The sequence below is a fragment of the Vitis riparia genome, chromosome 5 (genome assembly GCF_004353265.1).
Source record: "Vitis riparia cultivar Riparia Gloire de Montpellier isolate 1030 chromosome 5, EGFV_Vit.rip_1.0, whole genome shotgun sequence".
In the NCBI taxonomy this organism is placed as follows: Eukaryota; Viridiplantae; Streptophyta; class Magnoliopsida; order Vitales; family Vitaceae; genus Vitis; species Vitis riparia.
In genome coordinates, this window is record NC_048435.1 from 98,732 (window position 1) to 115,181 (window position 16,450).

General features: G+C 36.4%; 2 protein-coding genes and 1 pseudogene across 2 annotated transcripts; all 3 read left to right on the forward strand.

Moving 5' to 3' along the window:
* The first annotated feature begins 1,716 nt into the window (after nt 1-1,716).
* On the forward strand, nt 1,717-5,971 carry LOC117913938 (annotated as a pseudogene).
* Nucleotides 5,972-6,684: 713 nt separating this feature from the next.
* LOC117915126 (60S ribosomal protein L22-2-like) lies at nt 6,685-10,887 on the forward strand. The gene is made up of 2 exons (XM_034830705.1): nt 6,685-6,982; nt 10,490-10,887. Exons 1-2 carry the CDS (start codon nt 6,750-6,752, stop codon nt 10,632-10,634), a joined length of 378 nt encoding a protein of 125 aa, XP_034686596.1. The 5' UTR covers nt 6,685-6,749; the 3' UTR covers nt 10,635-10,887.
* A 2,783-nt stretch (nt 10,888-13,670) lies between these two features.
* LOC117914889 (phylloplanin-like) lies at nt 13,671-14,624 on the forward strand. Its single transcript, XM_034830405.1, has 2 exons — nt 13,671-13,904; nt 14,132-14,624. Exons 1-2 carry the CDS (start codon nt 13,721-13,723, stop codon nt 14,416-14,418), a joined length of 471 nt encoding a protein of 156 aa, XP_034686296.1. The 5' UTR covers nt 13,671-13,720; the 3' UTR covers nt 14,419-14,624.
* The last annotated feature ends 1,826 nt before the right edge of the window (nt 14,625-16,450 follow it).

The window sequence follows — 16,450 nt, forward strand, 5'->3', positions numbered from 1 at the left end:
GTATCTTCAAGCACGATGAAAAAAATGAGTTAATTGAAGAGTGATAAGAGAAAAAGGTTAAAAATGGTGGTGAAAAAGCAAAAATCCCAATTGCGAACAGAAAAAACAAAAATTCTAACTGTGAACTTAACTGTGGTTAAATTATTTGTTAATGCAACTTAACCACTGTTAAATTTAGGTGAAAATTCTGATTATGAACTTAATTGTGATTAAGTTCTTTATTAATGCAACTCAACAATAGTTAAGTTTATGTTAATATAATGATTGTCAACTTAACCATAATTAAACTTAACCAATTAATTTGTATGATAAAACTAAAACATAACTTAAAATTTCAATCCATCATTCAAAAAAATTGCTTTAAGCATATACATCACAAATTCCTTCATGACCTTATACAAAAAAAATAAAAAAAAATAAAAATGTAAATACATAGTTAAATCATCCAAAAAAACAAATTCTATGGTAACATTATTAAAGTGATTGATGAACTGGTTCTAAAAAGAATTCTTAGATGCTGATATTGCTCTCAACAATATTGACACAACTATGTTCATCTCTAGGATGTAATGGGATTGGTCGTTTACATGTTTTTCAATTATGCTTATAATCATTATATCTACCACAACATCGTACGTGCTTAATCTCTCTACTTGAACAAATTCTCTCATTTCTTGGTCTTCCTATTGGTTGTCGACTTTTTGGTGGTAGCACAACTCTACAACGGATGTCTTTCAGAATGCGATACACAACTCAATTGGATCTAGTTGAAGAATGCGATACACAATCGTCATTAATTCATGATATGATATATTCTTCTTCACTGTAATGTCTTTACCTTCACTTCCTTTAAATGGTATGTGTTATTATCTTGTACCCAATTCCCTTTATACAAAAACATTATTCTTACTTCATCAATGACCGCAAAAATAAATAATTCAAACTATCATGTTAAGTATGAAATAGTATAACATATGATATACTTTTATTAGGTTTCAATTATAGACTATGTAATAAATCTTAAAACATATATTTATAAGTTTATTAAATAACTCACTACATAATAATATGTCAACAATTCAATCTCAAATAAAAATAGACTTTTGCTTTGAATACCAACACATAAACTTAACTTATGTTAAGTTAAACCTAACAAATAGTAAAATTTGTTGTTCAATGCAACACTTCCCATAAATCAAAGATCCAAATGAACAATATATAACTACAATGAGTATTAATCATACGAATAATACTAAAACCATAATAATTTTTCATGCATATGATTTATTGCTTACCATCATTTCCCCTTGCCATATGGATAAATCTTTTCAACTTCTTTTCAACGAACTTTTCACTTTTTTGTAACTAATAATGGAGTCTCTGTTTTATACATATATTGGTGAAGTGATATTTTGAATTTTTAGGAAACAAAAAGAAATAAAATGAAAATATAAAAAATAAATTGTTGGTTGCTTAAATTTTTCTTTTTTTCATTTTTTTGTGACAAAGAATGAAAAATAAATGAAACAACGGTGAGAACTTAGGTTTGTTCTTTGCAGGAAAACAAACTACTAGTGAACCAAATAAAAAAATAAAAACCTAATCTATTATAAAAATAGAGGGAAGGAGAAGTTATCTTAGAAGGAAAAATGAGTATTTTGACCTATATAATCAAATAACCCAAAAATAAAACAGAGTTTAGTGATGGTCCGTAAGACGTTAGGACATGCAGGCGCCAGTATATTGGTTGTGCCAAATTACTACTCAAAGTGGTTGTTTGAGAATAGAAAGAAAAGAGGAACTTTTCAGAACGGAACAATCATGGGAAGGGCGCTGTATAGCGATTTTGTGTGCCGAAAATTCATGCAATGGCTCCACTGAATCAGTACTCACCGAGTTCGAACCAATTGCTTGAGTGAGTCCGTCATTCTCTCTCCAATCCCTAGAAATTAAAGCTCGTCGCCTCAGACAACATTCTTTTTTATCCCCTCAGCGCTATTTCCCCGTCAAACCCAGAACATCGAACAAGACATGGGTGGTGGTGAGCTGTTTCATAGAGGCCATAGAACCCAGACTCTCCCTCTCCTCCGCTCCTCACACACTCGGTATCTTTCTCTCTATCTGACCAAGCTAACAAACCCCATTCGCTACGTTCTTCGCGAACAGCGAATCCTCTTCTTCTTCATCGGAATCTCCATCTCTACCCTCATCTTGAACTCCTTTCCTTCCTTTCCACCCTCCCATCACCAGATCCCTCCCCTACTTCTCCGGTCCGATTCCACTCATTCCACTCATCCCGTTTCCTACTATCACCATGCAGCAGGTGGAAAGGTGCTTCTAGGCCTCAAAAGGAAGGCCCTGAGAATCGTGGTCACCGGCGGTGCCGGGTTCGTCGGAAGCCACCTCGTCGACCGTCTCATCGCCCGCGGCGACAGCGTCATCGTCGTCGATAACTTCTTCACGGGTCGGAAAGAGAACCTCATGCACCATTTCGGGAACCCCATGTTTGAGCTCATTCGACACGACGTCGTTGAGCCCATCCTCTTGGAGGTCGATCAGATCTACCACCTCGCTTGCCCGCATCTCCTGTTCATTACAAGTTCAACCCCGTCAAGACCATCATATCCTTTCTCAAAACCCATCGTTTTGCCCCGTACAGATCAATGCGCTTTACCATTTCGTTTCTACTTTTTCTGTTTTTGTTTCTATAAAACACGAGAGACCAATTGTGGTTTCGGCAGCTATTTTGTTGCCGTTCCTTGATTTAAAATCTGGGGTTAACAAGACCAATGTGGTAGGGACACTCAACATGCTTGGGCTGGCAAAGAGGGTGGGTGCGCGGTTCTTGCTAACGAGCACCAGCGAGGTGTACGGTGATCCTCTGCAACACCCCCAGGTGGAGACCTACTGGGGCAACGTCAACCCAATTGGTGTTCGGAGCTGCTACGATGAGGGGAAGCGCACAGCGGAGACATTGACCATGGATTATCACAGAGGAGCTGGGATCGAGGTCCTTCTTTCTTTCTATCTTACAGTCATAATGAAGCAATTTTATGTATCTTTGAAATGGCGTTTCAGGTGAGAATTGCTCGAATTTTCAACACTTATGGGCCGCGCATGTGTATCGATGATGGTCGTGTTGTCAGCAATTTTGTTGCTCAGGCACTGAGAAAGGAGCCATTGACTGTTTACGGCGATGGGAAGCAAACCAGGAGTTTCCAATACGTTTCTGACCTGGTAAAACTTTTTTTCGCTTTTTGGCAATGTGAAAATTGAATCATCTTTATCTTCAATTCTTGTTCATGTTATTATTTTTTTCTCCTCTGTGGTTCCTCTTGCTGTGGTGGTGATCATTTTGTATAGTTTTATATTGCCCCTATCCTATTTGATTTTGTTGGAGGTACTCGACATAAATATCAATAATTTAACTTTTACTGTTCTGTTTTGTGGCTTGGAAAATTTGATCTGGAAATTAAAATGACAGAAAATGACTTCTGTTCGGTGTCTGGGAGAAGTTAAACCCATAAAATAGTTTTGTTTTTTTTTTTCCAGAATTTGTTATGAAAATTGGTTGTTTTAGAACAATTTTGAGATGTTTTCACTTGTTTTAGAAGAATACTTTGGGTGTATAAAGTGGTGGAACTAGCAAATGGTTTGAGGGCGCAGCATCTAGCTATTCATCTCAGGTTCAAAAAATGAACAAAAAGTATTTGTTGTGTATTGGTAGCAAAGGAATTCTTTGATATATATATATTTTTTCAAATTTCAGGGGGTATATGCCCCTCGTTGGCATGCATTGACTCTGCCCTTATATAGTACCTTTATGGAAAATAAGGTGACAAAACTATTTTCCTTATTTGAATTCTCAAAAATTTTGTTTCAGAGAATAATTGAGAACTTCTTTTAAGAACTATTCTCAAGAATTGTTTTTTGAGAACTATTTTTTGAAAATGTTGGAAACATGCCCATAGTGTCTCATTTATTATGGCTTGGCCCTTATGTGATGGATATTGATCCGCAGATTTTTTTTTTTCCTCTATATTTTCAAAGAAAGAGAATTAGCTGATAATCTACTTCAAGAAAGGCTTCTTTGTTTAATTTCTTAAGCAACTTTCTAAGAATTAATATTATAATTAATGATGTGTGGCCTCTTCCAACCCTTTTTAGTAGTCAATTGTATCTCCTGATTTTGATTGAAATCAAGGGTCCCTAGGCCATTGATTCAAAACTTCTTAGGCTGCTAACAATTTTTGGTAATTTTTTCTATGGTCTAGTAGAACCCATGACATGAAAATGATCTCTTTAGTAAATATTTTGTTTGTATTGTGGAAATTCCAATGTCTTCTGGTAAGCAAGCAGTGTGAACTGGTCTAGATATCCCCTGTTTAAAGCCATGCTGGATTGTCGGTTATAATATGCTATATGATAGTTTTGTGTTTAAACGTGGAGATAATACTTTAAGGAGGTTTCAATTTGGTCTCTTTCTGTTTTCCATATCTTTTTATCACTTAATGCAATTATTTCATGGAGAGGTACCTAGAAGGTTTCTCCTTTGAGAGCTCTATATCATCACGGCTACTGAATTTAGATGTGTCTTAATTTTTGCGGGTACAATTGCAGTAGTCCTGAGTCTCACACCATTGCAAGGCATTCTTGTATTTCCTCATTTGAAACTTACCAGAAATCACTTGATCATCCTATATTTTCTTTTCATTCTTGTGAGTCATTCAAGGACCAGGAACCAAAAATGGGAAATGAGTAGAGGAAAAAGCAGGTGAAAAAATTTTCATAGATACATGATACATCCTGAATATGTGTGGTCCACTAGTCTTCATTGAACTTAGAGAAAATTGTCTTGAAAGTGGTACAAATATATAAGAGTTTAACCACAATCTGTGCTTGCACAACTCATTCTCTCTCAATGTTTCAGTTTTAACGATTTGATTGAATGGGCAAGTGGGTTGCAGGGATGTAATGCAACCAGTGAATATTGTTTGTTCTAGCATTTACTTCAAATGCTTTACATTTTTATGATCTCAAATCTCATTGTTTGTTGGGAGGTAAGATGTGGGGAAGGCTGTTGGTTTGTTTGCGGGGTAGGCTTGTCGCTGTCATGGCCACCGCATATGCTTAGTACAAATATTATTTATGTCAACAGAATAATTGATAAGAGATGAGGTGTTTTATGTCGGTAAACGAACAGGTGGAGGGTCTTATTCGGTTGATGGAAGGGGAACATGTTGGTCCTTTCAACCTTGGCAACCCTGGGAATTCACCATGCTTGAACTCGCCCAGGTAGATTCAATGATTTGTGCATGTAATAGTATTTTTGTGTTTCAATTTTTACTTAGACAATTGGGATCCATTTCACTAGTATTTTGAGCCATGGACATTTGAAATCCTATATGGTGCAGGTGGTCCAAGAGACAATTGATCCAAATGCGAAGATAGAATTCAGACCCAACACAGAAGATGACCCACACAAGAGGAAACCGGACATCTCAAAGGCTAAACAGCTTCTGGGCTGGGAGCCATCTGTGTCCCTTCGCAATGGACTTCCTCTCATGGTTTCTGATTTCAAGCAGCGCCTTTTTGGGGATCGAAAGGAAGTTGGTGCAATCGCTTCTGTGGTGTCCAACTGAATTCAGAGTTGATTGAAGGGGCATGACAAAAGAAAATGAGAAATAAATATAAGAATAAGTGAGATTAGTGGAAGCAGCTTTCTTCACTCCGCTTACAGCAAAAATAACAAGGGTAGCAGCTGAACTCCAACCAACCTGAACCTACCACAGAACCGCACGCATCACTCACACAAGTCTCCTTTAAATAGTTGAAGAACTCTTACCCATTCTTGAATGTGTATAATTAATCCACTGTTCTTCCTCCTATAATGTAATCTTCTCTTTTGATTTATCTAAAAGATGAGGACATCATTTTGCAATGTCGAACAGTCAGGAAAATTTGCCTCGTACTACTTGGTCCTTGTAATTTGAACAATTGAACCTATTGTATTTGAAGGTATCTCAAACATTCAAAAGATTAGTGAAAATGATTGACAGACAACTTCATGTGTATATATTATACACGTGTGTGTGTGTGTGTGTGATATATATATATGAATTCCACACAAGATGAGTGAGGATTCATAATCATTCATGGCCATGGAGCACATGAGTTGTTTCAACTTTCTAGCTCATTCTCATATGTGTAAACATATTTTTAACTTGATAGATTCCTTGGCAGTTAAAGGTGGAGTTCAGCTAGGCACACCTGACATGATCCACATCCATCACCACCCCACAACTCTCCCTCAGTTGGTCTCAAAACACCAGTTCAGTTGTTTAAGAACGTGAGCTCCTCCTCAAAGACGATCACAATGCTCCCTTACTTCTGCACAAGTTAAAAATAAAATTATCCAAATATATATTAAAATATATCTTATTGGATAGCTTCCAAAAGATTAATCAAAAATGGCCACCCTCCGCACAATAGAATGTTGAACAGGGCCACTCACATCTCAATCCAATGTACCTTAGGCCTGGCCCAAAGTCCCAGACTGAAAATGGGAATTTCTTCTGGGCTGGTCTTAGATAATAGTATTGGGCCTAAAACACATAAAAACCCAGACACTTAGGTTTCGAGGCAGCCCAAATTTGACGTACATAAATCTTAACCCTAGCTTACCCTCCCTTTCTCTGCGGCGCAACCCCAATCTTAAAATTTTGTGAGTTGCAGAGCAAGGGGACGCTATGAGTAGAGGCAGCGCAACGGGTGGGCCCAAGGGCAAGAAGAAGGGAGCCACCTTCACCATCGACTGTGCCAAGCCGGTTGAGGATAAGATCATGGACATCGCCTCGCTCGAAAAATTCCTTCAGGAGCGCATCAAGGTCGGCGGCAAGGCCGGTGCTCTGGGAGATTCCGTCACCGTTACACGTGACAAGAGCAAGATCACCGTCACCTCCGAAGGCAGTTTCTCTAAACGGTACCGCCTTCTGTCCTTCTCTTTTGGCTGGAGTTCTTCACTATCCTTTGTTTGTTTGGTACCCGAGAAATTATAGGAATGCAAATGAAATGTTGGAATCATAAGATAGGATTGCAAAACAATTTTTGTTTTTTTTTATCTTTTTTTTTATGTTGTTAATAATTGTTCACTGAAAGTTTAAGGTTTTATTCAGCAAAATTTGGTTTCTATATGCTAGTGAATGGCCCACTACCAGAACGATCACTTGCTTTTGATTATCATTTATCAGACAGACTTAAAATGTGTTGTAAGTGTGAAATGGGGACTCTATGAAGGTTACTGTGGAGGAGCTTAGCCTTCTATGGTTGTGTTGAAGTGCTTCTCTTTCTTTTTATGTTGGATTTAAATAAAGGATTTCCAACTCCTAGCCTGGAACGAAATGGGTTTTATAAGACTGAGTTGTTTTTTGTTTATTGTCGGATGAAGCACTTATAATGGTTTTCCCCCCCTTTTATTTTCTTTTCTGTCGGAGGAACTTTTTGTTTTGTGATTGAAGGAGTTGGAAATCTAAGCAGAGACACTGCGCTCTCATCCTGACAGTTGAAATGATGTTAGATGCCAGATTAGTGTAGTCTGATGGGGTTAATGATCCAGAGTCCTGAAATAAGTTTTAGTGATCTTAATCTCTTGCCCAATTCTTTGGTATCTGGATCCTCCTATTCCAATTAGGGTAGTTAAACCATATGAAAAGATATCACTAGCTCATAATTTCGTGTAAAAGACGGCCCTTGAGGCCTGACTTAAGTGTTAAAGGGTTGGGGAGGTTCTAGGTTCAAGTCTCAATGAGGATTAAATATTTACGTACCAAAAAAAAATAAAAATTTGTGTATTAGAGAATGCAAGCAGCATCATATGTTCAAGGTGTGTCAAGGAATTCTACAAGGGGGGATTGGTTGTGTGTGTGTGATTGTGGATTTGGTGTTAAACCACATGCAAAGACGTCTTTCCTTATAAAAAAAGGCGCAAGGTGTACCTAAGGCCAAAAAGTTTCATACACGGCTTAGGCGCAAAGCACAACTCAAGGCACACCCTTTAGTGAAGTAAAATATCAAAATCTAATCTAATCAATAAAAACTTTAAGATTTCAAACATTTAAAAGAAGCATTCAACAAAAAAGTAATGAAATTTTATAAATTTCAATATACAAGGTGGGACATTTGGGTTGGGGATTCTAAGCTAAAGGATCTTTTCCCTTTGTTGTTCAGAATTGCAACCCATAATTCTGATGCAGTGGCTGACCTTTGGGGGAGACAAGGAGGTGGAGGCGGGGGTTGGGAGGTGCACTTTAGAAGATCTTTCCAAGATTGGAAATTGGAGGAGGTGACTCGTTTTTTGGAACATATTTCTGCAGTAAAGGTACAAGAAGGGGAGGATTCCTTAGTTTGGAAGATTAAGAGGAGGGGAAAGTTTAATGTCAAATCGTATTATAGGCCTTTAAGGGTTGAGAATAGCCTTTTATTTCCAGCCAAAGAGATTTGGGGGGTTTGTATGCCTCTCTAGAACTTGTTTTTTTGCATGGGAAGCAATTTGGGAAATTTTTTTAACAATAGACATGTTAATGAAGAGGGGTTGGTCCATGATCAACAGGTGTAGCCTTTGCAAAGACAATAAGGAATTGGCGGACCACATTTTGATTCATTGTGGTAAGACAAGGGAGCTATGGACTTTGCTACTATCTTATTTTGGTTTGGTGTGGGTGTTCCCGACCTTAGTGAGAAATCTGCTTTTGGAATGGAAAGTTAAAGGCTAGGGAAGAAGAGGAGAGCGGTTTGGAGGTTGACGCCTATTTGTCTTTTTTGGTGTATTTGGGGAGAGCAAAACCAAAGAATGTTCCAAGAGGAAGAGATGTCAAATCCCTACTTGAGGAACCTCTTTTTTCGGTCTCTTCTAGAGTGGTCTCAGCAGTTTTTGGATTTAGACTGTCCCTTTTTTTCTGAATTTTTTGGGTGATTGGCATGTTGATTAGCTTTTTACCTCTCCAGGTTTTTTCTTTCTTTTTGCAACCTTGTTTTGACTCTCTTTGTATATTGCCTGTATATGTAGGGTGTGCACCTTGTTTTGGCGTCTTTTCAATTCAAGTTGTCTTCGTCTATCAAAAAAAAAATCTAGAATAAAAGTATTTGAAAAGAAAAAATAAAGTAGACAAGGTGCACCCCTACAACTAGGGAGTGGTTGTGCCTTGGGCCTAAGTGCTCTTTAAGTGGGCCTTTTTAAACTATGCCTCTTTCTATTACTGAAGGGCAATCATGACCTACACAAGTGTTTTTCTCCAAAGCTGCCATCAATTCCAGATTTGGGTTTGTTGTATTGGAGTACAATTTTGTTGCGAACTCCTTTTTTGAGTTTTTGAGAGTTAGAATTTGTTGTTTGTTTTTGCCCTTTTTTTTTTTTCTTGAGGTGTTTTGGGAATTTTCTTTAAATATTAAGTTGCTATGCTATACCTTATTGATTGAGGTGCTTTCAAGTCATATCCCATCAAGCAAGCTTGCTTCCTTGCAATCTGTTAATTTTTTCCTAGATTTTATGTTTTAGTGTTTATGAGAAAATATATAAAAATAAAATAAAATAAGTGATAAGCTTCATAATAAGTTGATTTAAGTCACATAAAAATCATATTAATAGTTTCCCAAAACAAATGAAAAAACAAATTGAACTACATAAATTTTTTTGCCGTTGCAAAAAGTAATAATTTTACATTGGTTCTTTTTTGTTGCATGAAAAAAAAAATTATAAATTAGTTACATAATATTTTTTACTGTTTAAAATAATAATAATAAAAATATATAATTGACCTCTATTTTGCTACTTGAGAAAGGAAAAAAAAATACTATAGATTGAGAAAAGAAAAACTAATAATAAGTAGACAAATAAGTGATGTATGTTTCTATTTCCATTCTAATATCCATTTGAAATTTGATAATGATTTAAATAGAAAGGAAAAAAATTCCACTTCCAACATTTTTAATTACACAAAAAGAAAAAAAAAAGAAGGGAAATTGAACTATAGGAAATGGGAAGGTAGAGCAAGTGGATTATTTGATGGCATCAAAAGGGCATCTAGTGTTGGGTTTGGCTCCACACACACTAAAACAGAGGGAAAACAGAGGGAAAGAGTTCAGGATAAAACAGAGTGGGGAGGGAGAGAGAGGAACAGTGCCATTGAGAGAATTGAAGATTAGGGTTCTTTTTTCTTTTTATATTCTTTTTTTATTTGATATTTGTTTTGAATTTTTTTTTTGGGTACTTTAGCAACACCATTGAGGCCTAAGTGCAAGAAGCTCAGGTGCTCCTCTGCTCCACCTTGATCCCTAAGGCGTATGGCTATGGGGGTTGATGTTTTTTATCTTTTGCCTCAACATGATTTTGAGCTGCCCTGCACTGAAGCTCACCTTGACACATAAGAATGCCTTTAAAAACTTTGATTTTGAGCTCTTTTTGTTTTTTGTTTTGTCATTATATTTTTTACAGGTATCTGAAATATTTGACAAAGAAATACTTGAAGAAACACAACGTGAGAGATTGGCTTCGGGTAATTGCTTCCAACAAGGATCGCAATGTGTATGAATTGCGATACTTCAACATTGCTGAGAATGAGGGTGAGGATGAAGACTGAAGATATGGACCTGTATTTACTTTGTAGGTTTCTTTGTTCTCATTATGGTGGAATCTTCTTTGGTGAATTGTCTTTGTTCGTGGTTGCTTTTGTACTTTGTGGAACTTGAGATTTTGAAGTTTTGGTTATGCTCAACCATAAATTTATGTTCCCTTGTTGCTATATTTGGTTTGTTATATTGCTTACATTTGTATTTTAATTTTTTATGATTTAGTTTCTCACTATTGGTGAATGAAAGGATATTTGCCTTACACCCTTTAATGTCTGCCGAGGCCCTTTAATGTCATGAGCTATATAACATACTTACGAATGGAAGTATCTGATGAGCTGAAAGCACAATCACATTGTTACAACTTTCAATACCCGTTGTGATTTCATTTAATGATGCACTCGACTTGCCGCATGCATGCATACTTGCGCACACAGCACACTCTAAGTTGGCTTTCAAGTTGCAGTAGACCCTCAAAAGGTCTCTTGCCAGGCAGACCAACTGATACAATTGCCATTACACTGGATGGCCTAGGAGAAGATGGTATAAACATATCATCGCTCGATATCAAAACATCTATAGTTTTTGAATATTTGGTGTTCTTTTGCCATACCCTATCTGTAAGACTGGAATTACAGTTTAAGTAACAATTTATGTTGTCATTTTTGGAAAATAAGAGTTCTTGTTATGGGTGGTTAACTGAAAGATCAAGAAATGTAGGTGGTTTCCCTAAGAGTTCTTTATCATATGGAGACTTTCCTGTGATACGAAGTTATAAGATGATCAAGGCTGCGACTGTTACCTCGGGGGATGGTGATGTAGAAAATGATCACTGGGCCCATTTTTTTTTTTTGTTTATTATATTCCGAGAGAAGCGAGAAAAGGAAAAAGAGAAGAAAAATAAAGATTAAATTGTTTTTCTTTAGCTTATTATATTCCTAGAGAAGCAAGAAAAGGAAAAAGAGAAGAAAAATAAAGATTAAATTTGAGCTGAATAATTCAAGATTCAACCCGAGCAGGGTGGAAATTACTTAAATTACTCGAAACATGTAGTCCTCGTGGGCTTGATTCAAGCTGTCAGAGGTGATTACAATCGTGGTTGGTTGGCCCAGGTAAAAACAGAAATTCTCTTACCAGTGTATGAATGAGAATCATTTCTTTATATTTGTTACAAAGAGTGCTCTCCATGAAACCGGTATTTCCCTTCTAGCATACCATGATTGATGATTGCTTGGGTGGTCATTCGCTTGGTTTTCTCTTTTGCATTGGTCTAGTTGGGCCTTACACTCTCAAGGATTATCATTTTGGCAGTGGATGGTCAATGATGATCTAGGATCACAGCCCATCATTCTCAATTTTTCTTTAACTCCACTCCAGAATACCACTACCCGGCAGCAAATTCTTACTTTTTACAATTTTGCATCAAAAATTCAAATCTGTTTTCAAGAATAGTTTCTGAACAAGTTATTAGCTTCTTAAAGCTCATCCTAGAGAAATTTAAGGTGGAAAGGAGCTTCTTCAAAATGTTGTAGGATTTAAAATTATTTATATATTAAATAAAGACAATATTATTGACTTTACTTCAGATTTTTTGAAAGAAATATTTTGCTTTAAAGTTATATTTACACAAAATAAATTTTTAAGATTCTATTTGGACTAATTTTGTTTGAAAAATAAATATAGAAACTAGGAACATGTTATTTCTTCTATGGAACCTTTGTTTTGAATTATGTTTAATGAAAATTTTATAATATAATTAATGACCTTTTTGGCTTTCCTTTAGCTAAAAGCCTAAAATAAAGGGGAAAAACAAACCAGACAAAATTAAGTGTATTAAAAAAGTTAAAGCTTTTTAAGAAAAAGTTGTACCAAATAAAACCCTAATCTTAAACAAATCAAAATCTAACATCTTTTGTGTTAGATGGGACGAATTTAGGGGAGATGAAATGCATGTGAAGCTTGAGTAGGCTAACTTGTTATTCAATTCACATTCATCCTGGACTGGTGTTCGAGTCAGTTTGAGGGGATCAACATCGATCACACAACATATATATGACTCAAGCACACGGCATTTGGGGTTGCAAAAATAAAAATAATATACGCCTTTAATTATTTAATACTCGTCGAGTCTGCATGCTTTAGGGGTTGTATACAACTACTGTACTACATATATAGTGAAATTGCTTGCCCCTGAAAAGTGCCTCCAACCTTGAGTTGCCCTTTTTCCAATCATAATCAGCTTAAAAGGGTTGCTTTCAGAAGGAACCTTGATTGTCCAACGTCATCGCTGTCATGAATGGAATAACATTTTTGTTTTCTCTGAAGTTGGCCTTGCCCAACATCTAACAATCAAGCTGGAGAGTTCTATATGACAACACAGGCTTTAAGGACCAAGCTTTTGTACTCTTTTCATCATTAATTAAGTTGACTCACCTCTGATCCAATCAATATGAATTAAAGGAAAATGTTACAAGAAATATCACAGCCAATCATTACATTTGTTTGTTGGTATATTCCAACCCAGAATGCCCCCATTAAGAAGCAAATTCAAGCTAGAATAACCTCCCATCCACAAAAACTTTGCAGTATGAAGAGGCTGCAGGGATCATTGAAATGATGAAAAAGGCTACTTCAATTGATGATGAGCTATGGACCACACCAATGCTCAACCTTTTGAAATGGAGTGAACAAAAAAATTGGGAACTGGGTGAATCTTAAGCTAGTTGCAACAACTTGCATCACTGCAGAGCCCTCCCGTTGGTTGTGGAAGCTTTCAAATGAGGGGACTGAGTGGAAGCTTATGAAGGTTGGGGGGATAGGCAGGGAGTTTGCTAGCTTGTAGGGTGAAGCCCACCAATAAGGCGTGCATTCATGGCCAGCTTCATGATTTTGATGGGACAAAGAGAGGTGTGCTCTTTCTTGACTTCATATGCAGACCATGCATCCAGAGAGTGGGAGATCAGTAGGCTTTATCCCGAAGAGTCAAAAATAACTGCAGCACCATGGCCTCCGCATCCCTATAAATTGGCTTCCAACTTATCACCAAATTATAGCTGCAATTGCAATAATCTCTTTTATCGTATCAAAAGAGCTAGCCATGGCCTTAAAATCTCTTCTCTTTTTTTCCCTCTTAGTTGCTGTGGCTGCAGCCCCAGTGGCTGAGGCCCAACTCGGCAACATTATCGGCTCCATCTTTAATTTGATCCGTATTCAAGGGAATCTGTTTTGCACAGCCAATGGCAACATGGGTGTTAATGGCACCGCAACCCCAGTTTTCCCCAGTAAGTCATCCAAAATCATATAATCAACATTCCAAATAAGCTGCTTGATGAGCCCATTGAACTGGCTACATATTGTTCTAATGCATGTATTTACCCATGGTTTTTTGATATATATATATATATGTATTTGCAAAATGTGTTACAATATCATATCATGTATTTTTTTTTCACTTCTGATCACATTGTGGCATGGCCCATAATACATTCACTGTATATATTGTTTGCAGATGCTCCGGTGCAGTTGCAATGTGGAGCTGGAAATGTGATTTCCAGTGCAACAACCAACTCGGACGGACTATTTTCTATACTCTTGGACCCATTACAGTTCCTTCTTTCTTCACTATTGACCAACTGCAACCTAGTGGTTAACACGCCACTGTCCACTTGCAATTCCGGGCTGCCTTCCTCTGGGGCTCTGCTATCGCCCTTACGACTCATAGGCAACACTCTCCAGGGGCCCTTGCATATCACCAACATCATCCCTGCTAACTTTGTATTCCTTCCCCACCTCTAGGTTCTAAGTAAAGCATTGAAGGGGTCACTCTCACTGATCTACTACCAATATACACCCTCTATATATGAATAAGGTTAATTGAACTACCAAGTCCTAGGGGTTTATCTTTTAAATTCCATCTGTGTAGATCAGTATTTCTCTTATGTAAGCTCTCTTCAAGCAGTGTTGGCAAGTAATAAATAATTATCTAATCCTGTTTGCTATAATTCTAGCTACTTGTATGGCCAAAGTATCTCTGCCTCTCTTTCTTAAGGAGCCTATGCAACCAACTGCCTCATTTGAAGGTTTAATTATATCAAAGGACCAAAAGAGTCGAAGCTTAATTAGAAGGCAATAATATTTTGCTTTAAATTAACATATGAGAGATGTTTGACAAATGTAGTCATATAAGATTCGTGCTCCTGGCAGTGACCAGCATGGTATGGATGAAAGAATTGAAGAAAAGAATATGTTAGCTAAAAAGGTCCAGGGGGGCTCTTCTTCATGGCCCTGATCAGATGCATTGACACCACCTTCCTCAATCATACTTAAATTCTTATTTACAACATATTTCTTCTGTAGAGAATATGTTTCTGGTAATAAAAATAATTAATCGATAAGATATATTAACACATGGCATTAAAGTAAGTTTTCATTACCACCATTTTCTATTTTAACTTCCATCAGAAGTTCCACTAATTATAGTATGTTTATTAAGCGATCAGTGCGGTCTCTTTTAATATCTTTATGTTCAGTCAAACTAATGAGTTAATTACTCTACTTATTAATCAACAAAATTTCCTTTTCAGCCATCATCAATTAACTAGATTACAATGATTAATTTATACAAGGTATGGTCTCCCCTATTGTATAATCCCATAAATCATGACCAAACTAAAAATTAAAATGATTCACTAATTAATGTTCTCCTGGCAGAATTGTATTTTTGCTTAGGAACTAGTCAAAGCAATTGCCACCACATGTGCATGAGTGGAAGAGCTTCGCCAAAAAAGAAAAAATATAATAGAAGTTTGACCACTGTGCCCATGGTTGGCTTAATATCTTAAAAGAGTGACAGACTGGATAGCCAAATCTTGGAACATTTCCAAAAGATGACAAGCGGATATAATTCTAGAAGCAAATAATTACACGTATTTTTCTACCTTACATATATATATATGTTCATCCAACCTTATCTTATGTATTACATTTATATGAGACTATGTTCACAAACGTGGTTAGGCTATTTTCATCCCCCAAACATAGTCAAAGACGTGTGATATTTTATTGAATTGCTTTTGTAATATATATAGGATAATGAGATGTTATACAATTTTATGAAATTTAAATATCTGTGCTCAGCTATGATGGGAGTACTTAAGCCAAGTGGCATGATACAACATGGTTTGGGAGTGAAAAGTTCAGATTGTATAATTACAAGTTTCTTTAGTCACCCATCTCTAAAAATTATTGCACACCTCAACACTTCCCGGGTATGTTATGTTTAGTCTCTAGTCCTAAGTATCCAGGAAATCAAAACTTGTAATTTTAATTCACATTTTTTCATATTATATCAAATCTTATCGTTTGATTTTATTTTTGTATGTCTAAAATTGAGAAAGTATAATTAAAATATTATATAAAATCTAGAAAATGTCTTATATTAAAATTCAATTCTTTTTTTTTTTTTTTAAGATTTAAAGATAATGTTATATATTATTATTAAAAAAATTCAATTATTAATTGAATAAGAGGATATACATTATGGGTTAAAAACCTGATTTGATGAGAGGGGATGTGTTTGAATCTCAGTGTAGGGTGTCACCCACATGTAAACAAGTGGTTGTCCACACTTATTTATGACTGGTAGGTCCAAAGGCATACGTGCACAGACATTGGGCCAATAACAATGCATGTCACCCCAAACAGCCTTTTCATGTCTATTATTTGCGTTTTTGGGTCATCCCATCCAAGCTTTTGTCACCTTCTGCCTCTATCGTCACTTGTCGTGTTTTCGTATTTTTCCGGCCCCATGGCATCATTCACAAGCTTA

Bases quoted from the DNA above. Each gene is read 5' to 3' on its own strand.
- LOC117915126 (XM_034830705.1), top strand. From the start codon at position 6,750: ATGAGTAGAGGCAGCGCAACGGGTGGGCCCAAGGGCAAGAAGAAGGGA. The intron at 6,983-10,489 runs GTACCGCCTTCT...TATTTTTTACAG, and splicing joins GAAGGCAGTTTCTCTAAACG to GTATCTGAAATATTTGACAA.
- LOC117914889 (XM_034830405.1), top strand. From the start codon at position 13,721: ATGGCCTTAAAATCTCTTCTCTTTTTTTCCCTCTTAGTTGCTGTGGCT. The intron at 13,905-14,131 runs GTAAGTCATCCA...TATTGTTTGCAG, and splicing joins CGCAACCCCAGTTTTCCCCA to ATGCTCCGGTGCAGTTGCAA.